The sequence below is a fragment of the Dermochelys coriacea genome, chromosome 4, assembly GCF_009764565.3.
Source record: "Dermochelys coriacea isolate rDerCor1 chromosome 4, rDerCor1.pri.v4, whole genome shotgun sequence".
Lineage (NCBI taxonomy): Eukaryota > Metazoa > Chordata > Testudines > Dermochelyidae > Dermochelys > Dermochelys coriacea.
In genome coordinates, this window is record NC_050071.1 from 95,944,560 (window position 1) to 95,961,158 (window position 16,599).

The 16,599-nt window shown below is 40.2% G+C and overlaps 1 protein-coding gene across 2 annotated transcripts in view; it reads left to right on the forward strand.

Annotated features, from left to right (window-relative positions):
• The window catches only part of GABRA2 (gamma-aminobutyric acid type A receptor subunit alpha2), an 89,946-nt gene that overhangs the window by 40,624 nt on the left and 32,723 nt on the right, over positions 1-16,599 (forward strand). For both annotated transcript variants that reach the window (XM_038400372.2, XM_043513905.1), the window contains exons 5-6: positions 10,860-11,080; positions 13,719-13,801. In XM_038400372.2, coding sequence (XP_038256300.1) covers positions 10,860-11,080; positions 13,719-13,801 — 304 coding nt within the window. The remainder of the gene's footprint in view (positions 1-10,859; positions 11,081-13,718; positions 13,802-16,599) is intronic.

Sequence of the window (16,599 nt, forward strand, 5' to 3'; positions counted from 1 at the left end):
TTATCAAGTCTTCCCCAGGCAGGGGGGTGCAAGGTTTTGGTGAGGATTTTTGGGGGAAAGACATTTCCAAACAACATTTGCCCAGTAAACCTGAACTTTTGGTGGTGGCAGTGAAAGTCCAAGGGCAAAGGGTAAAATAGTTTGTACCTTGGGGAAGTTTTAACCTAAGCTGGTAAAAGTAAGCTTAGGAGGTTTTCATGCAGATCCCCACATCTGTACCCTAGAGTTCATAGTGGGGAAGGAACATTGACAACTTTAAACAACAAAACAAAACAACTGACAGTTTGTAAATAAATATCCAGGACCCAGTTCTGCCCTCATCTACATGGATGCAACTCCCAGTGGGGCCCGTTCTTCGAAAAGGAGGTTTGTAAAGGTCTTTTGTTATTCTCAACAGTTTATCAACCACATATAAATTAAAGGGAGGGTGAGGGACTGTTTCTCCACACATTTTTGACTGCCGTTGAAGATTCAGTAAAAAGGTAGTTTAACTTCTCATTGCTCCCAATTTACCTTATTTTAAATCAGTTTACATAGATTGTTTGTGTATTACTTCAGAGAGTTAATACTATTAAAAAAAAAAAGGCCAATCTGAATATAAAGGACCAACTTGGACAAATCTGAACAAGTCACTAAATGAGGAATTTTGGCTTGATCTAGTCACAGAACAAAAAAGCTGGGTTACAGGACATGATTGATAAATGTTCAACCTGCTCAGTGTCAGTGCTGCATGTGGATGGGCACTCGCAATATTTGAAGTGTTTGGAATGTTTCCATCTCTCCTCCAGATGCAAAGGCTGCCACAATCTGTCAGCCATGGACAGATGAGACAGATAATTTATTCCCCCATCCTTCCCCAAACTCTTCCTTTCCAAGTCTAGCCTTCATAATAAAGATTGTCAAGTAAGGGGAGAGAGTTGCTCAGACTCGGCTCAATTCGAAACTTTGCTCCAGAGATACTGACTTACATCTAATGTCTTCACTCACACAGGCATCAACTACAACAACTTTTTACTAGAAAAAGAATGAAATCCCTATCATGATTTTACCCCAGTGTCCAGTCACTGAGAAAACAGGCCCAACAATTCTAACCATGTAATATAAAATATTACAGCAATTGGCAGGATACAAATTTGATAGCTAATGCAACTTGTATAAATGTACAGTATTAGAATCCAGCTGAGACACCATGATCTCAAATACAAATCAACAGGGAGTATTCATTAGATCAGAAATCAGCACCAGAAGATTTCCGTAATACTGAAAGTATGCTCTTCTACTTTAATGGAGGTACTGTGCTGAATATATTTTGACTAATACCAAGTATATAGACAATACATCTTTCTTGATGAAAGAGTACCTGTAAAATTTACAATATAAATTCAAGTTTAAGGCTCTTTTTTTTCCTAGAGTCCATCTCTACATTTATACAAAGCGGTAGTCAGCATTAGGAAGTGTTTGCCATTAGATACCATACAATGGGATCTAAGAACACAGTTTCCCCTTCTATTTAGACTAGGAAAGCATTCGGTAAATGTGTGGTATCTTTTGGCAAATGCTGACTTTTTTTTGCTGGAGACCACTATATTTCAATAATTGAAGACTTGCATATGTGACCAAATATTTCAATCCTCTGTATAACAATATAGACGACCAGATTTGTAGGAAAGAGCAATATCAAAGAGCACAAGGAATATCACTTTACATACCATCCATTCCCCTCAGGCTGTATTTTTTGGGGGGAAAGTTATTCTTTTTGATCTTCTGTTGCAGTGGTTCTTATGCTGTGGTATGTAGAATACTTACTGATACTTACTGGTCCACCAAGGTCTCAATGTGCTGATTTTTTTTTTTTGGCTCAAGTTCAGAAACAGAAAAGAAGGAAAAGGGCAATGAAATGAATAGAATAAACAAATGGATTAACTTTAGTCAAAAAGGACAAAGCATTTATCACACTAAAGGCCGCCAAAATACTTTCCTAATATTATTTTTCCAGTCTAAGTGCTGAAGTTGCCATGGGGACATTATATGATTGTGAATAGGGTAGGAATTGGTCCAGGTGATTGCAAATGGAATGGAAATCTCCCCACTGTATTTTCCACTGAATGCATCCGATGAAGTGAGCTGTAGCTCACGAAAGCTTATGCTCAAATAAATTTGTTAGTCTCTAAGGTGCCATGAGTACTCCTTTTATTTTTGCGAATACAGACTAACATGGCTGCTACTCTGAAACCTGTAAGGAGAGTGATCACTTAAGATGAGCTATTACCAGCAGGAGAGTGGGGGAGGGCAGGGTAAAAAACCTTTTGTAGTGATAATCAAGGTGGGCCATTTCCAGCAGTTGAAAAGAAAATCTGAGGGGGGGGGGTAAACATGGGGAAATAGTTTTACTTTGTGTAATGACCCATTCACTCCCAATCTCTATTCAAGCCAAAGTTAATTGTATCCAGTTTGCAAATTAATTCCAATTCAGCAGTCTCAGAGCTTATGCTCAAATAGATTTGTTGGTCTCCAATGTGTCACAAGTACTCCTTTTCTTTTTGCGAATACAGACTAACATGGCTGCTACTTTGAAACCTGTCATTATGCCAGGCACTGAAATTAGCCGTATGGAGTGGAAATCTATCAACTTCATGAAAAAACTCGTACAGATACAGACAGACATCATCTTCCTTTCCAAATGCAAACAGATGGACATCATACCAAGAGGATTGACGATAAAAAATCCATTACAATCTACATACCACACAGACTATGCTGACAGCTTGTGCCACACACTCTCAAAGAAACTGCGGAACCACCTGATCAACATCCTCTACAGCAAACAGGAAAAGATTAAGAATGAGCTCTCAAAACTGGATACTCTCATAAAAAACGAACCTTCCGCACAAACTTCCTCGTGGCTGGACTTTACAAAAACCAGACAAGCCATTTACAACACACACTTTGCTTCTCTACAAAAGAAAAAGGACACTAAGCTATCTAAACTACTACATGCCACAAGGGGCCACAACAGTGGTTCCCTTAACCCACCCAGCAATATTGTCTATCTATCCAACTATACTCTTAGCCCAGCAGAAGAATCTGTCCTATCTCGGGGCCTCTCCTTCTGCCCCTCCACCCCCACGAACAGGATACAGTTCTGTGGTTACCTAGAATCCTATTTTCGACGTCTCTGATTCAAGGAATATTTCCAACACACCTCTGAACAACATACTAACCCACAGAGACCTTCCTACCAAGACTACAAAAAGAAGGATTCTGGGTGGACTTCTCCTGAAGGTCAACACAACAGACTGGACTTCTACATAGAGTGCTTCCGCCGACGTGCACGGGCTGAAATTGTGGAAAAACAGCATCACTTGCCCCATAACCTCAGCTGTGCAGAACACAATGCCATCCACAGCCTCAGAAACATCTCTGACATCATAATCAAAAAGGCTGACAAAGGAGGTGCTGTCGTCATCATGAATAGGTTGGAATATGAATAAGAGGCTACTAGGCAGCTCTCCAACACCACTTTCTACAAGCCATTCTACAACCCTCTGATCCCACTGAGAGTTACCAAAAGAAACTACAGCATTTGCTCAAGAAACTCCCTGAAAAAGCACAAGAACAAATCCGCACAGACACACCCCTGGAACCCCAACCTGGGGTATTTTATCTGCTACCCAAGATGCATAAACCTGGAAATCCTGGATGCCCCATCATCTCAGGCATTGGCACCCTGACAGCAGGATTGTCTGGCTATGTAGACTCCCTCCTCAGGCCCTACGCTACCAGTTCTCCCAGCTATCTTCGAGACACCACTGACTTCCTGAGGAAACTACAATCCATCAGTGATCTTTCTGAAAATGCCATTCTGGCCACTATGGATGTAGAAGCCCTCTATACCAACATTCCACACAAAGATGGACTACAAGCCATCAGGAACAGTATTCCCGATAATGTCACTGCAAACCTAGTGGCAGAACTTCATAACTTTGTCCTCACCCATAATTATTTCACATTTGGGGACAATGTATACCTTCAAATCAGCGGCACTGCTATGGGTACCCGCATGGCCCCACAATATGCCAACATTTTTATGGCTGACTTAGAACAATGCTTCCTCATATCTCGTCCCCTAATGCCCCTACTCTACTTGGGCTACATAGATGACATCTTCATCATCTGGACCCATGGAAAAGAAGCCCTTGAGGAATTCCACCAGGATTTCAACAATTTCCATCCCACCATCAACCTCAGCCTGGACCAGTCCACATAAGAGATCCACTTCCTGGACACTATGGTGCTAATAAGCGATGGTCACATAAACACCACCCTATACCGGAAACCTACTGACCGCTATTCCTACCTACATGCCTCCAGCTTTCACCCAGACGACACCACATCACATGATCCACTGTCTACAGCCAAGCTCTATGATACAACCGCATTTGCTCCAACCCCTCAGACAGAGACAAACACCTACAAGATCTCTATCAAGCATTCTTACAACTACAATACCCACCTGCTGAAGTGAAGAAACAGATTGACCGAGCCAGAAGAGTACCCAGAAGTTACCTACTACAGGACAGGCCCAATAAAGAAAATAACAGAATGCCACTAGCCATCACCTTCAGTCCCCAACTAAAACCTCTCCAACACATCATCAAGGATCTACAACCTATCCTGAAGGACGACCCATCACTCTCACAGATCTTGGGAGACAGGCCAGTCCTTGCTTACAGACAGCCCCCCAACCTGAAGCAAATACACACCAACAACCACAGACCACACAACAGAACCACTAACCCAGGAACCTATCCTTGCAACAAAGCCCGTTGACAACTGTGTCCACATATCTATTCAGGGGACACCATCATAGGGCCTAATCACATCAGCCATACTATCAGAGGCTCGTTCACCTGCTCATCTACCAATGTGATATATGCCATCATGTGCCAGCAATGCCCCTCTGCCATGTGCATTGATCAAACTGGACAGTCTCTACGTAAAAGAATAAATGGACACAAATCAGACATTAAGAATTATAACATTCAAAAACCAGTCGGAGAACACTTCAATCTCTCTGGTCACTCGATTACAGACCTAAAAGTGGCAATTCTTCAACAAAAAAAACTTCAAAAACAGACTCCAACGAGAGGCTGCTGAATTGGAATTAATTTGCAAGCTGGATACAATTAACTTAGGCTTGAATAGAGACTGGGAGTGGATGGGTCATTACACAAAGTAAAACTATTTCCCCATGTTTATTCCCCCCCCCCCCCCACTGTTCCTCAGACGTTCTTGTCAACTGCTGGAAATGGCCCTCCTTGATTATCACTACAAAAGGTTTTCTTCCCCCTCTGCCCCCCTACTCTCCTGCTGGTAATAGCTCATCTTAAGCGATCACTCTCCTTACAGTGTGTACGGTAACACCCGTTGTTTCATGTTCTCTATGTATATAAATCTCCCCACTGTATTTTCCACTGAATGCATCCGATGAAGTGAGCTGTAGCTCACGAAAGCTTATACTCAAATAAATTTGTTAGTCTCTAAGGTACTCCACAAGTACTCCTTTTCTTTTTGCGAATACAGACTAACACGGCTGCTACTCTGAAACCTATCATCATGAGTGTCTCTCGTGGTCAACGTCAATGCCCATTTGCAATCACCTGGACCAATTCCCACCCTATCCACAATCATATAATGTCCCCATGGCAACTTCAGCACTTAGACTGGAAAAATAATATTAGGAAAGTATTTTGGCGGCCTTTAGTGTGATAAATGCTTTGTCCTTTTTGACTAAAGTTAATCCATTTGTTTATTCTATTCATTTCATTGCCCTTTTCCTTCTTTTCTGTTTCTGAACTTGAGCCAAAAAAAAAAAATCAGCACATTGAGACCTTGGTGGACCAGTAAGTATCAGTAAGTATTCTACATACCACAGCATAAGAACCACTGCAACAGAAGATCAAAAAGAATAACTTTCCCCCCAAAAAATACAGCCTGAGGGGAATGGATGGTATGTAAAGTGATATTCCTTGTGCTCTTTGATATTGCTCTTTCCTACAAATCTGGTCGTCTATATTGTTATACAGAGGATTGAAATATTTGGTCACATATGCAAGTCTTCAATTATTGAAATATAGTGGTCTCCAGCAAAAAAAAGTCAGCATTTGCCAAAAGATACCACACATTTACCGAATGCTTTCCTAGTCTAAATAGAAGGGGAAACTGTGTTCTTAGATCCCATTGTATGGTATCTAATGGCAAACACTTCCTAATGCTGACTACCGCTTTGTATAAATGTAGAGATGGACTCTAGGAAAAAAAAGAGCCTTAAACTTGAATTTATATTGTAAATTTTACAGGTACTCTTTCATCAAGAAAGATGTATTGTCTATATACTTGGTATTAGTCAAAATATATTCAGCACAGTACCTCCATTAAAGTAGAAGAGCATACTTTCAGTATTACGGAAATCTTCTGGTGCTGATTTCTGATCTAATGAATACTCCCTGTTGATTTGTATTTGAGATCATGGTGTCTCAGCTGGATTCTAATACTGTACATTTATACAAGTTGCATTAGCTATCAAATTTGTATCCTGCCAATTGCTGTAATATTTTATATTACATGGTTAGAATTGTTGGGCCTGTTTTCTCAGTGACTGGACACTGGGGTAAAATCATGATAGGGATTTCATTCTTTTTCTAGTAAAAAGTTGTTGTAGTTGATGCCTGTGTGAGTGAAGACATTAGATGTAAGTCAGTATCTCTGGAGCAAAGTTTCGAATTGAGCCGAGTCTGAGCAACTCTCTCCCCTTACTTGACAATCTTTATTATGAAGGCTAGACTTGGAAAGGAAGAGTTTGGGGAAGGATGGGGGAATAAATTATCTGTCTCATCTGTCCATGGCTGACAGATTGTGGCAGCCTTTGCATCTGGAGGAGAGATGGAAACATTCCAAACACTTCAAATATTGCGAGTGCCCATCCACATGCAGCACTGACACTGAGCAGGTTGAACATTTATCAATCATGTCCTGTAACCCAGCTTTTTTGTTCTGTGACTAGATCAAGCCAAAATTCCTCATTTAGTGACTTGTTCAGATTTGTCCAAGTTGGTCCTTTATATTCAGATTGGCCTTTTATTATAATGCACAGCAGTGATTTCTTCTCTTGAGTACTTAGTACAGCTTCTCTACAACTGGGCAGAACCTCAGTTGAAAATCATCTTGAAGCTTTTTGGACAATTTCTGAATTACCTGGTATATCTAGCTAGGTTTCACATATTCCTCTCATCATTGAATAGTTGCTGCTCTTGATCTCCTCTGACTTTCAGATTTCTGATAACTGAGGTGTATTAGGCAACCTGGGATTTCTAAATAGGCTCTTGAGCCACAAGAAATATAGCAGCCAGACATTCAGGATAATTCACCCTGGCCTGCCATAGGGGAAAAGGAGTAATGAGGGAGTGTCGACAGAAAAGAACAGAGGCCTTTTACCTCATTCTTGTCGTACATTAAATATTTGAGAACTATGTCCTTTCCTTACTGCTACTAAGGCCAGGTGTTTGTAACCTAAAACATAATAGTATCTTGGAAAACTATGGCACATCTTAATTTCATGGGAGCACTCATTAATAAATAATGTTTAAATAGGATATTTTAAAAGAAGTCCCACCATATTTGAGACTCGTCTCCTATTCAGCAAAAAGTCAGAGGCAATACCATACCAAAATATATAAATCTACTTACAGCAAATTCTGAAACATGTAGCAACTACTGGAGGAGAAACACATTGGCCGGTAAAATAAAGTTATATAAGGTATGCATATTAAGGGAGAAAATATGGCAGTATGATTTGACACAATTTTCCAGGTTTTAATACGTTTTATAAATACTAAGGAAGATGGAGTTACTTGTGGATTTAAGCAAGCTTTTTCTTTTTATGATTACAAATAGAAGGTAGCATCAGAGGAAATAGAACTAATAAGTGAAAGGTAAACCATTATCTGGGGTATATTCAGTGTAGCTCTGGGATAGTTACCTTTGTGTCTTCCTCTTCCCGGCCCTGCATGAATGCAGTGACATGGTAGCCATAAAGGTTTCAGCAATAGGATTCCAGGATAAAGCATTTTAGTAAATTCAAAGTCAAATTGATTTTGAAGTTCTGATTTTGCTTCCTTTTGTATTTCATGTTGTGTGCAACTTACTAGTCCACTTTTTGTTAAATCACAAGCCCAATATTTGTAATAGATATGGTGTATTACAAATACCTGGTTGAGAGTTTCTCACAGTAGTTCCACTGAACTAGGTGGTTGTTTCTACCTCTGCAGAAAGTGGGGATATTGAAAGTGGGAATTGTTATGTTATATGTGCTTTCTCTGCCCAAGAACACTTGCTAATTTCATAAGGTTACTAATTAACAATATTTATTTTGTGTACTCATGCCTGTGTCTTTTTATTTCCTTTTTTCAGGAAAAATAAGGGAATACCTGTAGATTTGGATTTATGATTTACACATCAGACTCCCCACAACTCTTCTTGTAATTTTAGAATATTCTGTATGTGTTGTGGCTGTTCAGATAAGGCTGTTTACTGGTTCAGAATAGCAGGTCAGGGTTGGATTGCACTGGCAAAACTGAGGAAGTTTCCCAGTGCTTGTTCTTACTGTGCCTGGCTCAGCTCAGTGCCTTCAGCTCCTCACTTTATTGAGTGCTAATGTTGCCCAGTGTGCTATGTGGGTACATTGCAGGCACCACATAGTAGTTGTTGTTTTTATGAAGGATGATGTCCTAGGAATGTTTTTATGTTTATGTGCTTGGGACAGTATTTCCAATAGCTCCTCTTCTGTATGCAGATCATCCGAGTGAAATCCTGGTCCTGTTGAAATCAGTGGCACTTCAATAGGGCCAGGATTTCATCCCAGGTGTGTAGTTCCTGCCCGTGATCTTAAATCAACATAGTCCTGCCCTGGCTGAAATCCACAAGGTACCCCCATCTTCACTAGTATTTGTAAACAAACATAGAAGGCCAGTGTGAGAGTTTTATCAAAGGCCTGATCTCCTATCTCTACCTCTCCCTGTTGTAGGGAAGTTCTGTCAACTTCAAAGATCCACTTCTTCAGTCATTGACTTGTATAAATGATACTAGGATTCAGTCAACAGAAACTTTGCAACTTGTACAGAAATTAATTTTATTTTGATACTGAAACTATGTATCAAATCACTCATCAGCAGTTTGGTTCATTCAGTAGCTGCATTTAGCAAAATTTCTTCTAAGGATTTGGGAGGAAATTTTAAAGGGATACCATCAAATTAAAACTCACACATCTGCCTGAAAAAATACTGGATTGCTAATTTTACAATATCTGTAAATGGAAATTCTCTTTTTTTCAGTTCATTTACTTTTTGCATATTTGTAGAACTAGTTTTGTTGTTTGCTTTATACAGTCAGGTAGGTCCCAATTTTACAAGCAGCTCTTTGCAGATGGACCCCTGAAAGAGAGCCCCATTGAAGGTCCATGTGGGCACAGAGCTGCTTGTAGGATCAGGGCCTGTGTGAGTTTCCTCTGTTTGCATGGGGCTTTGCAGAGGGGTTGGAGGGGGACACACACACACACACACGCGCACTCACACACACACACACACCCCCCTATAAGAACTGAAAGTGGCAGAGGCAGGTATAGTAACAAACTACTTTTAACCAATTTTTTATACAGATTGGAATATAAGAGGACATTTAATTGTCATTCAAGCATAATGTGCACATAAGACAATCTCCATAAAGTATAATATTTGCAAAGTAATTACAATAGAACAGATTATTGGAACATACTGATTATTTTAAATGTACAGCTACATTTTGCAGCTATACAACAAAACTGCTGCTGCACCAGAAGATTTACAGTTTTATGCCTATAAAATTTTCATGCCCTTAAAATTCCAACTTATCTGCAGTACTGATAGTTACAAACCACTCAATAATTTGCACGTACAATTTTAACTTATTTGATATACTCATACTTTTAATCAATATTTTTCTTAGCTAGAAGAAACAACAATCATAAAGATGTGTACAGAATATCTATAGAATAGTGGGATAGCAGTTAGTGACTCATGCACCTGGAAGTAGAACATCAATCTCCTTCCACAGCCTCCTTTTCTGAGCACAAATTCCTCCCAAGATTAAACACCAAGGCATACTTCTATCAGCCCCTTCATAGGCATGGATTTCAGCGGACAATCTGCCCCCTTTTGTTCATCAGATGTCAGTGAAGTAATATAGCTCACTGTTCCCTCTCTATGTATGTATGCTAATCAAGCCCATAATTATTCAACAGCCTTGTTACTGACTGTGTTTTCCCTTGGGAAGAATCTTTCTTATGTTAATGTTTCTGGATATATCCTGCCCTTTCTGAACATGCTTGTTTTCTTGGCTCAAAACATGGCCATTCTCAGTGCTACTGAAGTACTGGCCTCCTTCTACAGGCATGTTTGCTGCAGTAATGCATTCTAATTTGGTCTGTATTGATCTTCATTTCTTTGGAACAAAATGCAAAGCTGTTTATGAAAACTAATTTGCACTACAGTCATCTAATCATTAGGCTTATATATACTAATGTAGCATGTCTATTAAGGTTAATGAGCATTACTCTATACTCTCCTTGGTAAGGGCACATAGACCCTAAATGCTTTCTCTCAGTTATTCTTCATTAATTTCGATATTATACAATTATAGCTGTTGACCACTCTTCCCCTTCAAATACTTTTATTAACAGATTTTATAAAACCAGCATTTTAGTGTGCTGTGCTTGGAAAACAGACTGCTGTTCATTATGACAAAAATAATGTCTTTTTCCATTATAGGAGTACACGATAGATGTTTTCTTCCGTCAAAAATGGAAAGATGAGAGGTTAAAGTTTAAAGGCCCAATGAACATCCTTCGACTGAACAACTTAATGGCTAGCAAGATCTGGACCCCAGACACATTCTTTCACAATGGGAAAAAGTCAGTAGCTCATAACATGACAATGCCAAACAAACTACTACGAATCCAGGATGATGGAACTCTCTTGTATACCATGAGGTATGGCTCTTTATCTGTTTGTATTCACAGTATTTATTTACATGGCTTTTCTAAGGAATGAATGCTTTATGGCTCATGCTTTATGCCTTAGTCCAACTGGAGAGATGGAGTCCACTTTCACAGTCAGTACAATTCATTAACTATGTTAAAAAAAATCATTTAAGAGTAAGTCAGAGGTTTCTGGAGATTGTTATACAATCATTTTCAACTGACCAGGACAAGTAACAGTATTGCAATAGAATATGGAAATAGGAAAATTACACATCATTTTCAGTCTCCAAGCTACTCTTTTGCTTCACTTGTGGCCTCATGGATACAACTCTGGACTGGAACTCAGGAGACCTGGGTCTTATTCTCATCTCTATCACTGCCCTGCTGGGTGACCCGAAAAAGGATCCTGGTTGCTCCGGTCAGCACCAGCGACTGGGACGTTAAGTCCGGTCATTGGTGCTGTGGGTGTAAGGTAGGCTAGTTCCTACTTGGCACCGCATTGCGCCCTGGAAGCAGCCAGCAGGTCTGGCTCATAGGCAGTGGGGAGCCACAGGGCTCCACACACTGCCCAAGCATCAGCTCTGCACTCCCATTGTCCAGGAACTGCTGCCAATGGGAGCTGGGAAAGCGGTGCCTGCAGGCAAGACCTAGGAGCCGGACCTGCTGGCTGCTTCCAGGGCGCAATACGGAGCCAAGACAGGCAGGGAGCCTGCCTTAGCCCCGCTATGCTGCTGACCAGGAGCCACCCAAGGTAAGCCCAGGCCCCAATCCTGAGCCCCAACCCTCTGCCGAAGCCCTGAGCCCCCCACAAACACGGAGCCCCCTTCTGCACCCTAAATCCCTCAGCCCAACCCAGAGCCCATACTCCCTCCTGCACCCCAACCCCCTGCCTCAACCTGCAGCCTCCTCCCGCACTCTGAATCCCTTGGCCCCAGCCTGGAGCCCCCTCCTGCACCCTAACCCCTCATTCCTGGCCCCACCCCAGAGCTCACACCCCCAGTTAGAGCCCTAACCCCCAGCCCCAGCCCAGTGAAAGTGAGTGAGGCTGGGGGAAAGCGAGCCACCAAGGGAGAGGGAATGTAGTGAGTGGGGGGGCAGGGCCTCAAAGAAGGGGCGGGGCTAGGGTGTTAAATTTTGTGCGATTAGAAAGTTGGCAGTCCTAGTTTAAAACCATTGTATAACAATTTCCCCAAATCTCTGACTTATTTTTAAATGATTTTCTTTGAACAAATTTAGTGAATTGTACTGATTGTGAAAGTGGACTCTATCTCCCCAGGTACAGTAAGGCATAAATCATGAGCCATAAAGCAATCAGTTATATTGCAGTCTTCCCCATACAGCTCTGCCAGTGCACCTTAATCCTGATTTGCTGTACAACTGCCAAGCAGTTACACTTCTGAGTCTTCATAAATAGACTGCTAATCATATTGAATTATGTGATAGTTTGAAGATGCATAGAAAAGTTTACTAGGAACTAAATTGAGGCTACCACCATTTATAGTATTTTCACTTGTGATCAGATCAATATTTGAATCCATGTTTGTATTAACTGACTGAAATGTCAACCGACCAGAAACTTGTCTTTAATCCTGTGCGGCAAATCAAAGAAAATGCCGTTTCCATCCAATTTGAAGAGATTAGAAAAAGAGGCAGCTAATGTAAACTGATAGATTATGCCAGATAAAATTAATCATGCAGTTGTGTACAATTAGTTAGAGATACGTTGCTCTTGAAGCTGTGAAATTCATGTCTTAAACTACTGTAATTTTATAAATTCAGAACTGGCCATTGTACATGTACTTGTCTCAAATTACCGTATGATTAATACAAGCCTTCTGCTTAACTTCTAACTACGAATTTTGAGAAAATAAAGCTAAAGGAAGCACTAAACCTATGTGATGGAAATTAAGGTGCATGCTTTAAAATAGACAGTTTTGTTTTTCAGTCTGTGATTACTAGTATTTATTCTTTTTGTGACTTACTATAGCTAGAGATGGTCTGTATTGGGGACCTGTCCATTCATGCAGTTTAGTGTTGAATCAAAACTAATCCAGATTAAAACATTTGGAATAATTTCTTTCAGATTTTTCAAATTACGTTTATCCTTGAGTTTGATGTAAGCATGGTGCTCATGATATTCCATGTATTTATTGTTAACATTTTGGCATTAGTGTGTGCACTGTAGTCAGCTGAGGAATGGGGAGAGCCATTTTTTCACTTTCCATTTAAGAAGTCAAAAAAACCCAAATGTTCAGAGGCTAGTGCAGCACATTCCTGGAGCAAATCTAGCTATGCTTTATGTGCTTTTGTAACACGTTATTGGGAGCCATACAGCATGTGCCTCTGAATATTAGGAGAAGAAAATGATTATGCATAATCAATCTGCCATTATATAATTCATGTTTTTATTTAAATGGCCTTTCCTCATAGTTTTGAGGTCAGCTGCAAGTTTTTGATGTGATAAATCAATGTCTTCTGAAGGACCACAAAAAAGTGAAGAAGCAAGAGGTGATTTAAATTTTAATTAGTTTAATATAACACTGCAACTTCATCTCCTTAATCAGCATGAACTCTGTTCATTTTTTGTGGAATTGATTTTCTTGTCTTGTTAACTGACTTAACCATATAGTGGTGTGTTGCCTTTTAGGCTTACAGTCCAAGCTGAATGTCCAATGCACTTGGAGGACTTTCCTATGGATGCTCATTCATGCCCATTGAAATTTGGCAGCTGTAAGTACATAGCTAGAAGTATAGCCGTTGGCTAATGAATATCTTGTGTGGTTCAAGATCACTTTGTTTCACAAATTGTCATTACCCAGGTTTATGTAGGCACAGAAAGTTATACTATATCATGTATTTTGACATGCTGAGATCTTTTTCAGTGTTCTATCCTGTAAGGCATTTGAATAATTCCTGGACTCTGCTTTAACTAAAAATATTATAGGGCTAATTTACCACTGCATTGTTTCAGTTTTATGCTAGTGTAACTCTGTTATTTTCAGTAACACAGTGGTGAATCAAGACCTGTGTGTATGACATATAAATATTATATTTATACAAAGCAAACTAAAGCCTTCTAAACAAAGGTACATATTCAAAAATATATCTATGAAGTTTCTAAAGATTTTAACTGGCATAATTTAGAATGCAGTGCATTTTCTCTGTTAATGGTATGTGTTGTTTCATTCTTAGTCAGTGAAGGCTGCAGCAAATGACTTATTGAGATTAAATCATAGAATCATAGAATCATAGAATATCAGGGTTGGAAGGGACCTCAGGAGATCATCTAGTCCAACCCCCTGCTCAAAGCAGGACCAATCCCCAATTTTTGCCCCAAATGGCCCCCTCAGGGATTGAACTCACAACCCTGGGTTTAGCAAGCTAATGCTCAAACCACTGAGCTATCCCTCCCCCCATAAGTTACAGTATACATTTTGTAGTTTAATATGTAGGGTCTGATCCTGATCTCACACCACTTTTATACCAGCATAACTTCATGAACTTCAGTGGCATTCCTCCTGTTATAAGAAAGATCAGAATCAGGCCCGTATTTTATAGTAGCTGGGGATTTTTAAATATTGTATCTCTTTCCTTGGTTTCTTGCATTTATTTTCCTTTAAGAGATAGCAGCAGATTCACTGCTGGGCACAAAACAGAAGGTGAATTTCAAGGGGTTGGTTACTGCTGTCTGATTCTCTGGCTGATTTCACACTTGCCTAATAGAGTACAAAGCAACCCCCACATTCCACTGGGTGGTTACTAAAGGGGTAATTTGGTTCATAAGCTAGGCAGTGTCAGAGCCCTGTACATGCCTCTGATGTGTACATGCCCTTCCCCAGGAGTGTATGGGGAAAAGACATAGGAATAGGCTGCACTAGATCTGTACCCTCTGGGATCATCTCCATGCAGGAGAATCCCCGGTTGGAGAGATACAGGTACTTTTTATTGTGCCTGGTGAGGACTGAGTAGGATTGACTCTTACAAGCCTATTTTGAATACATATCAAATTTCTTTCTTGTGGAAGTAATCTTTTGCTTTATATTCTAATTTAGTTGTGTGTTACCCAAACCACGTAACATAACAACATAACCCCAGAAGTCTTACATAAAATCAACTAAGAAATAACAGTATATGGGTCTTGCAGCCAGTGCTGTCTGTGTGCAGAGAGAGCGCCCAGGATTTGGGGTACAAATAAATGCATATTTGCCATGTGTAGTAGTAAAATAACAAGTTTTATATAGCGGTGAACTGGTCTGAAGACAAAGCATTATGAAAGGCTGAATTCCAAAGGGAAAGTTTAAAACTAGAGGTAATCCCAAAACATGAAACAAACCCATTGAAATATATACTTGAACAAGGCTATCACTGTATAGCAGTACTTCATTTGTACACAGCGGTTTGAAGCGTGTCTGTCTGGAACTGAATATGTTAGACTGAATGAGTTTCTTCTGCTTTTTGGTAATTGAATTGTTCTGTGTCTGACAGTGCTAGTGCTTATTTTGTTTATTTGGCATCCTCCCAAGCTTTGGGTTCTGTAGGAAGAGGAAGAATTGAAACCTGTTCACAATATTTTCTCTTTTGAAAAGCTGACTCTTTTTTCCTGCAGATTGCAGTTCCCAGTGCTACAGAACTGCTGAAATTCTCACATGTCTTTGCGTATGCTCACTTTCCGTCTCTCTCTCTTGTTCTTACTCTTACTTTTTTCATTGTTTAATTTCTCTATATTAAAATTATTTGTAGAGTCCCATGTATATTTCCATTTTCAATGAGGGAGAGAAAACAAGGAAAAAACTACTGAATAATTATAAAAACAAAGCTGAGTGCCTGAGGGCCTGTGGTATACACATATGAGGACAAATCTTCAGCTGGTGTAAATCAGCATAGCTCCATTGAACTCAGTGTCGAACATTACTGTCTGGAATTTCTGTATGAGGAAAGCTCAAGAGAGTCTGGCTATGCCAACTAGGGTTCTTGGTTTCTTATCATGATCAGCATTATTATCAAAGGGTACTGACGAGCCTAAAAAATCACAATGGACACTTAGGGTATGTCTACACTACAATAGAAGACCAGTGACTGGGGTGGGTCGGGCTGCAGGACTATAAAATTGTGTAGAATTTGGCTTAGGCTGGAACCTGGGCTCTGGTATCTGTCTCTCTTGCAGGGTCTCGGAGTCTGGTCTCCAGTGTAAGCCCAAATGGCTACACTACAATTTTATAGTCCTGCAGCCCAAGTCCTGTGAGCCGGAGTTAGCTGACCTGGGCTAGCTGCAGCTGTGCTGCGGGTCTTTTATTGCGGTGTAAACATGCATCCTCTGTCTAGGAGGATCATCAACCAGCAAGACTGTTGCAATCTCTCTGCCATACTCAGAACAAAAATCAAAGTGAAAGAATCAGAGAAATCATAAGATAACAACAGATTATACCAGCATTGCCTTACTTCATGCTTCTCAATAACCTAACCCTAAATGGGAAGGCTAGGGACAAGACTGTAATGGTGATTTGTCAGGCAAGAGACTTCCAGCTGCA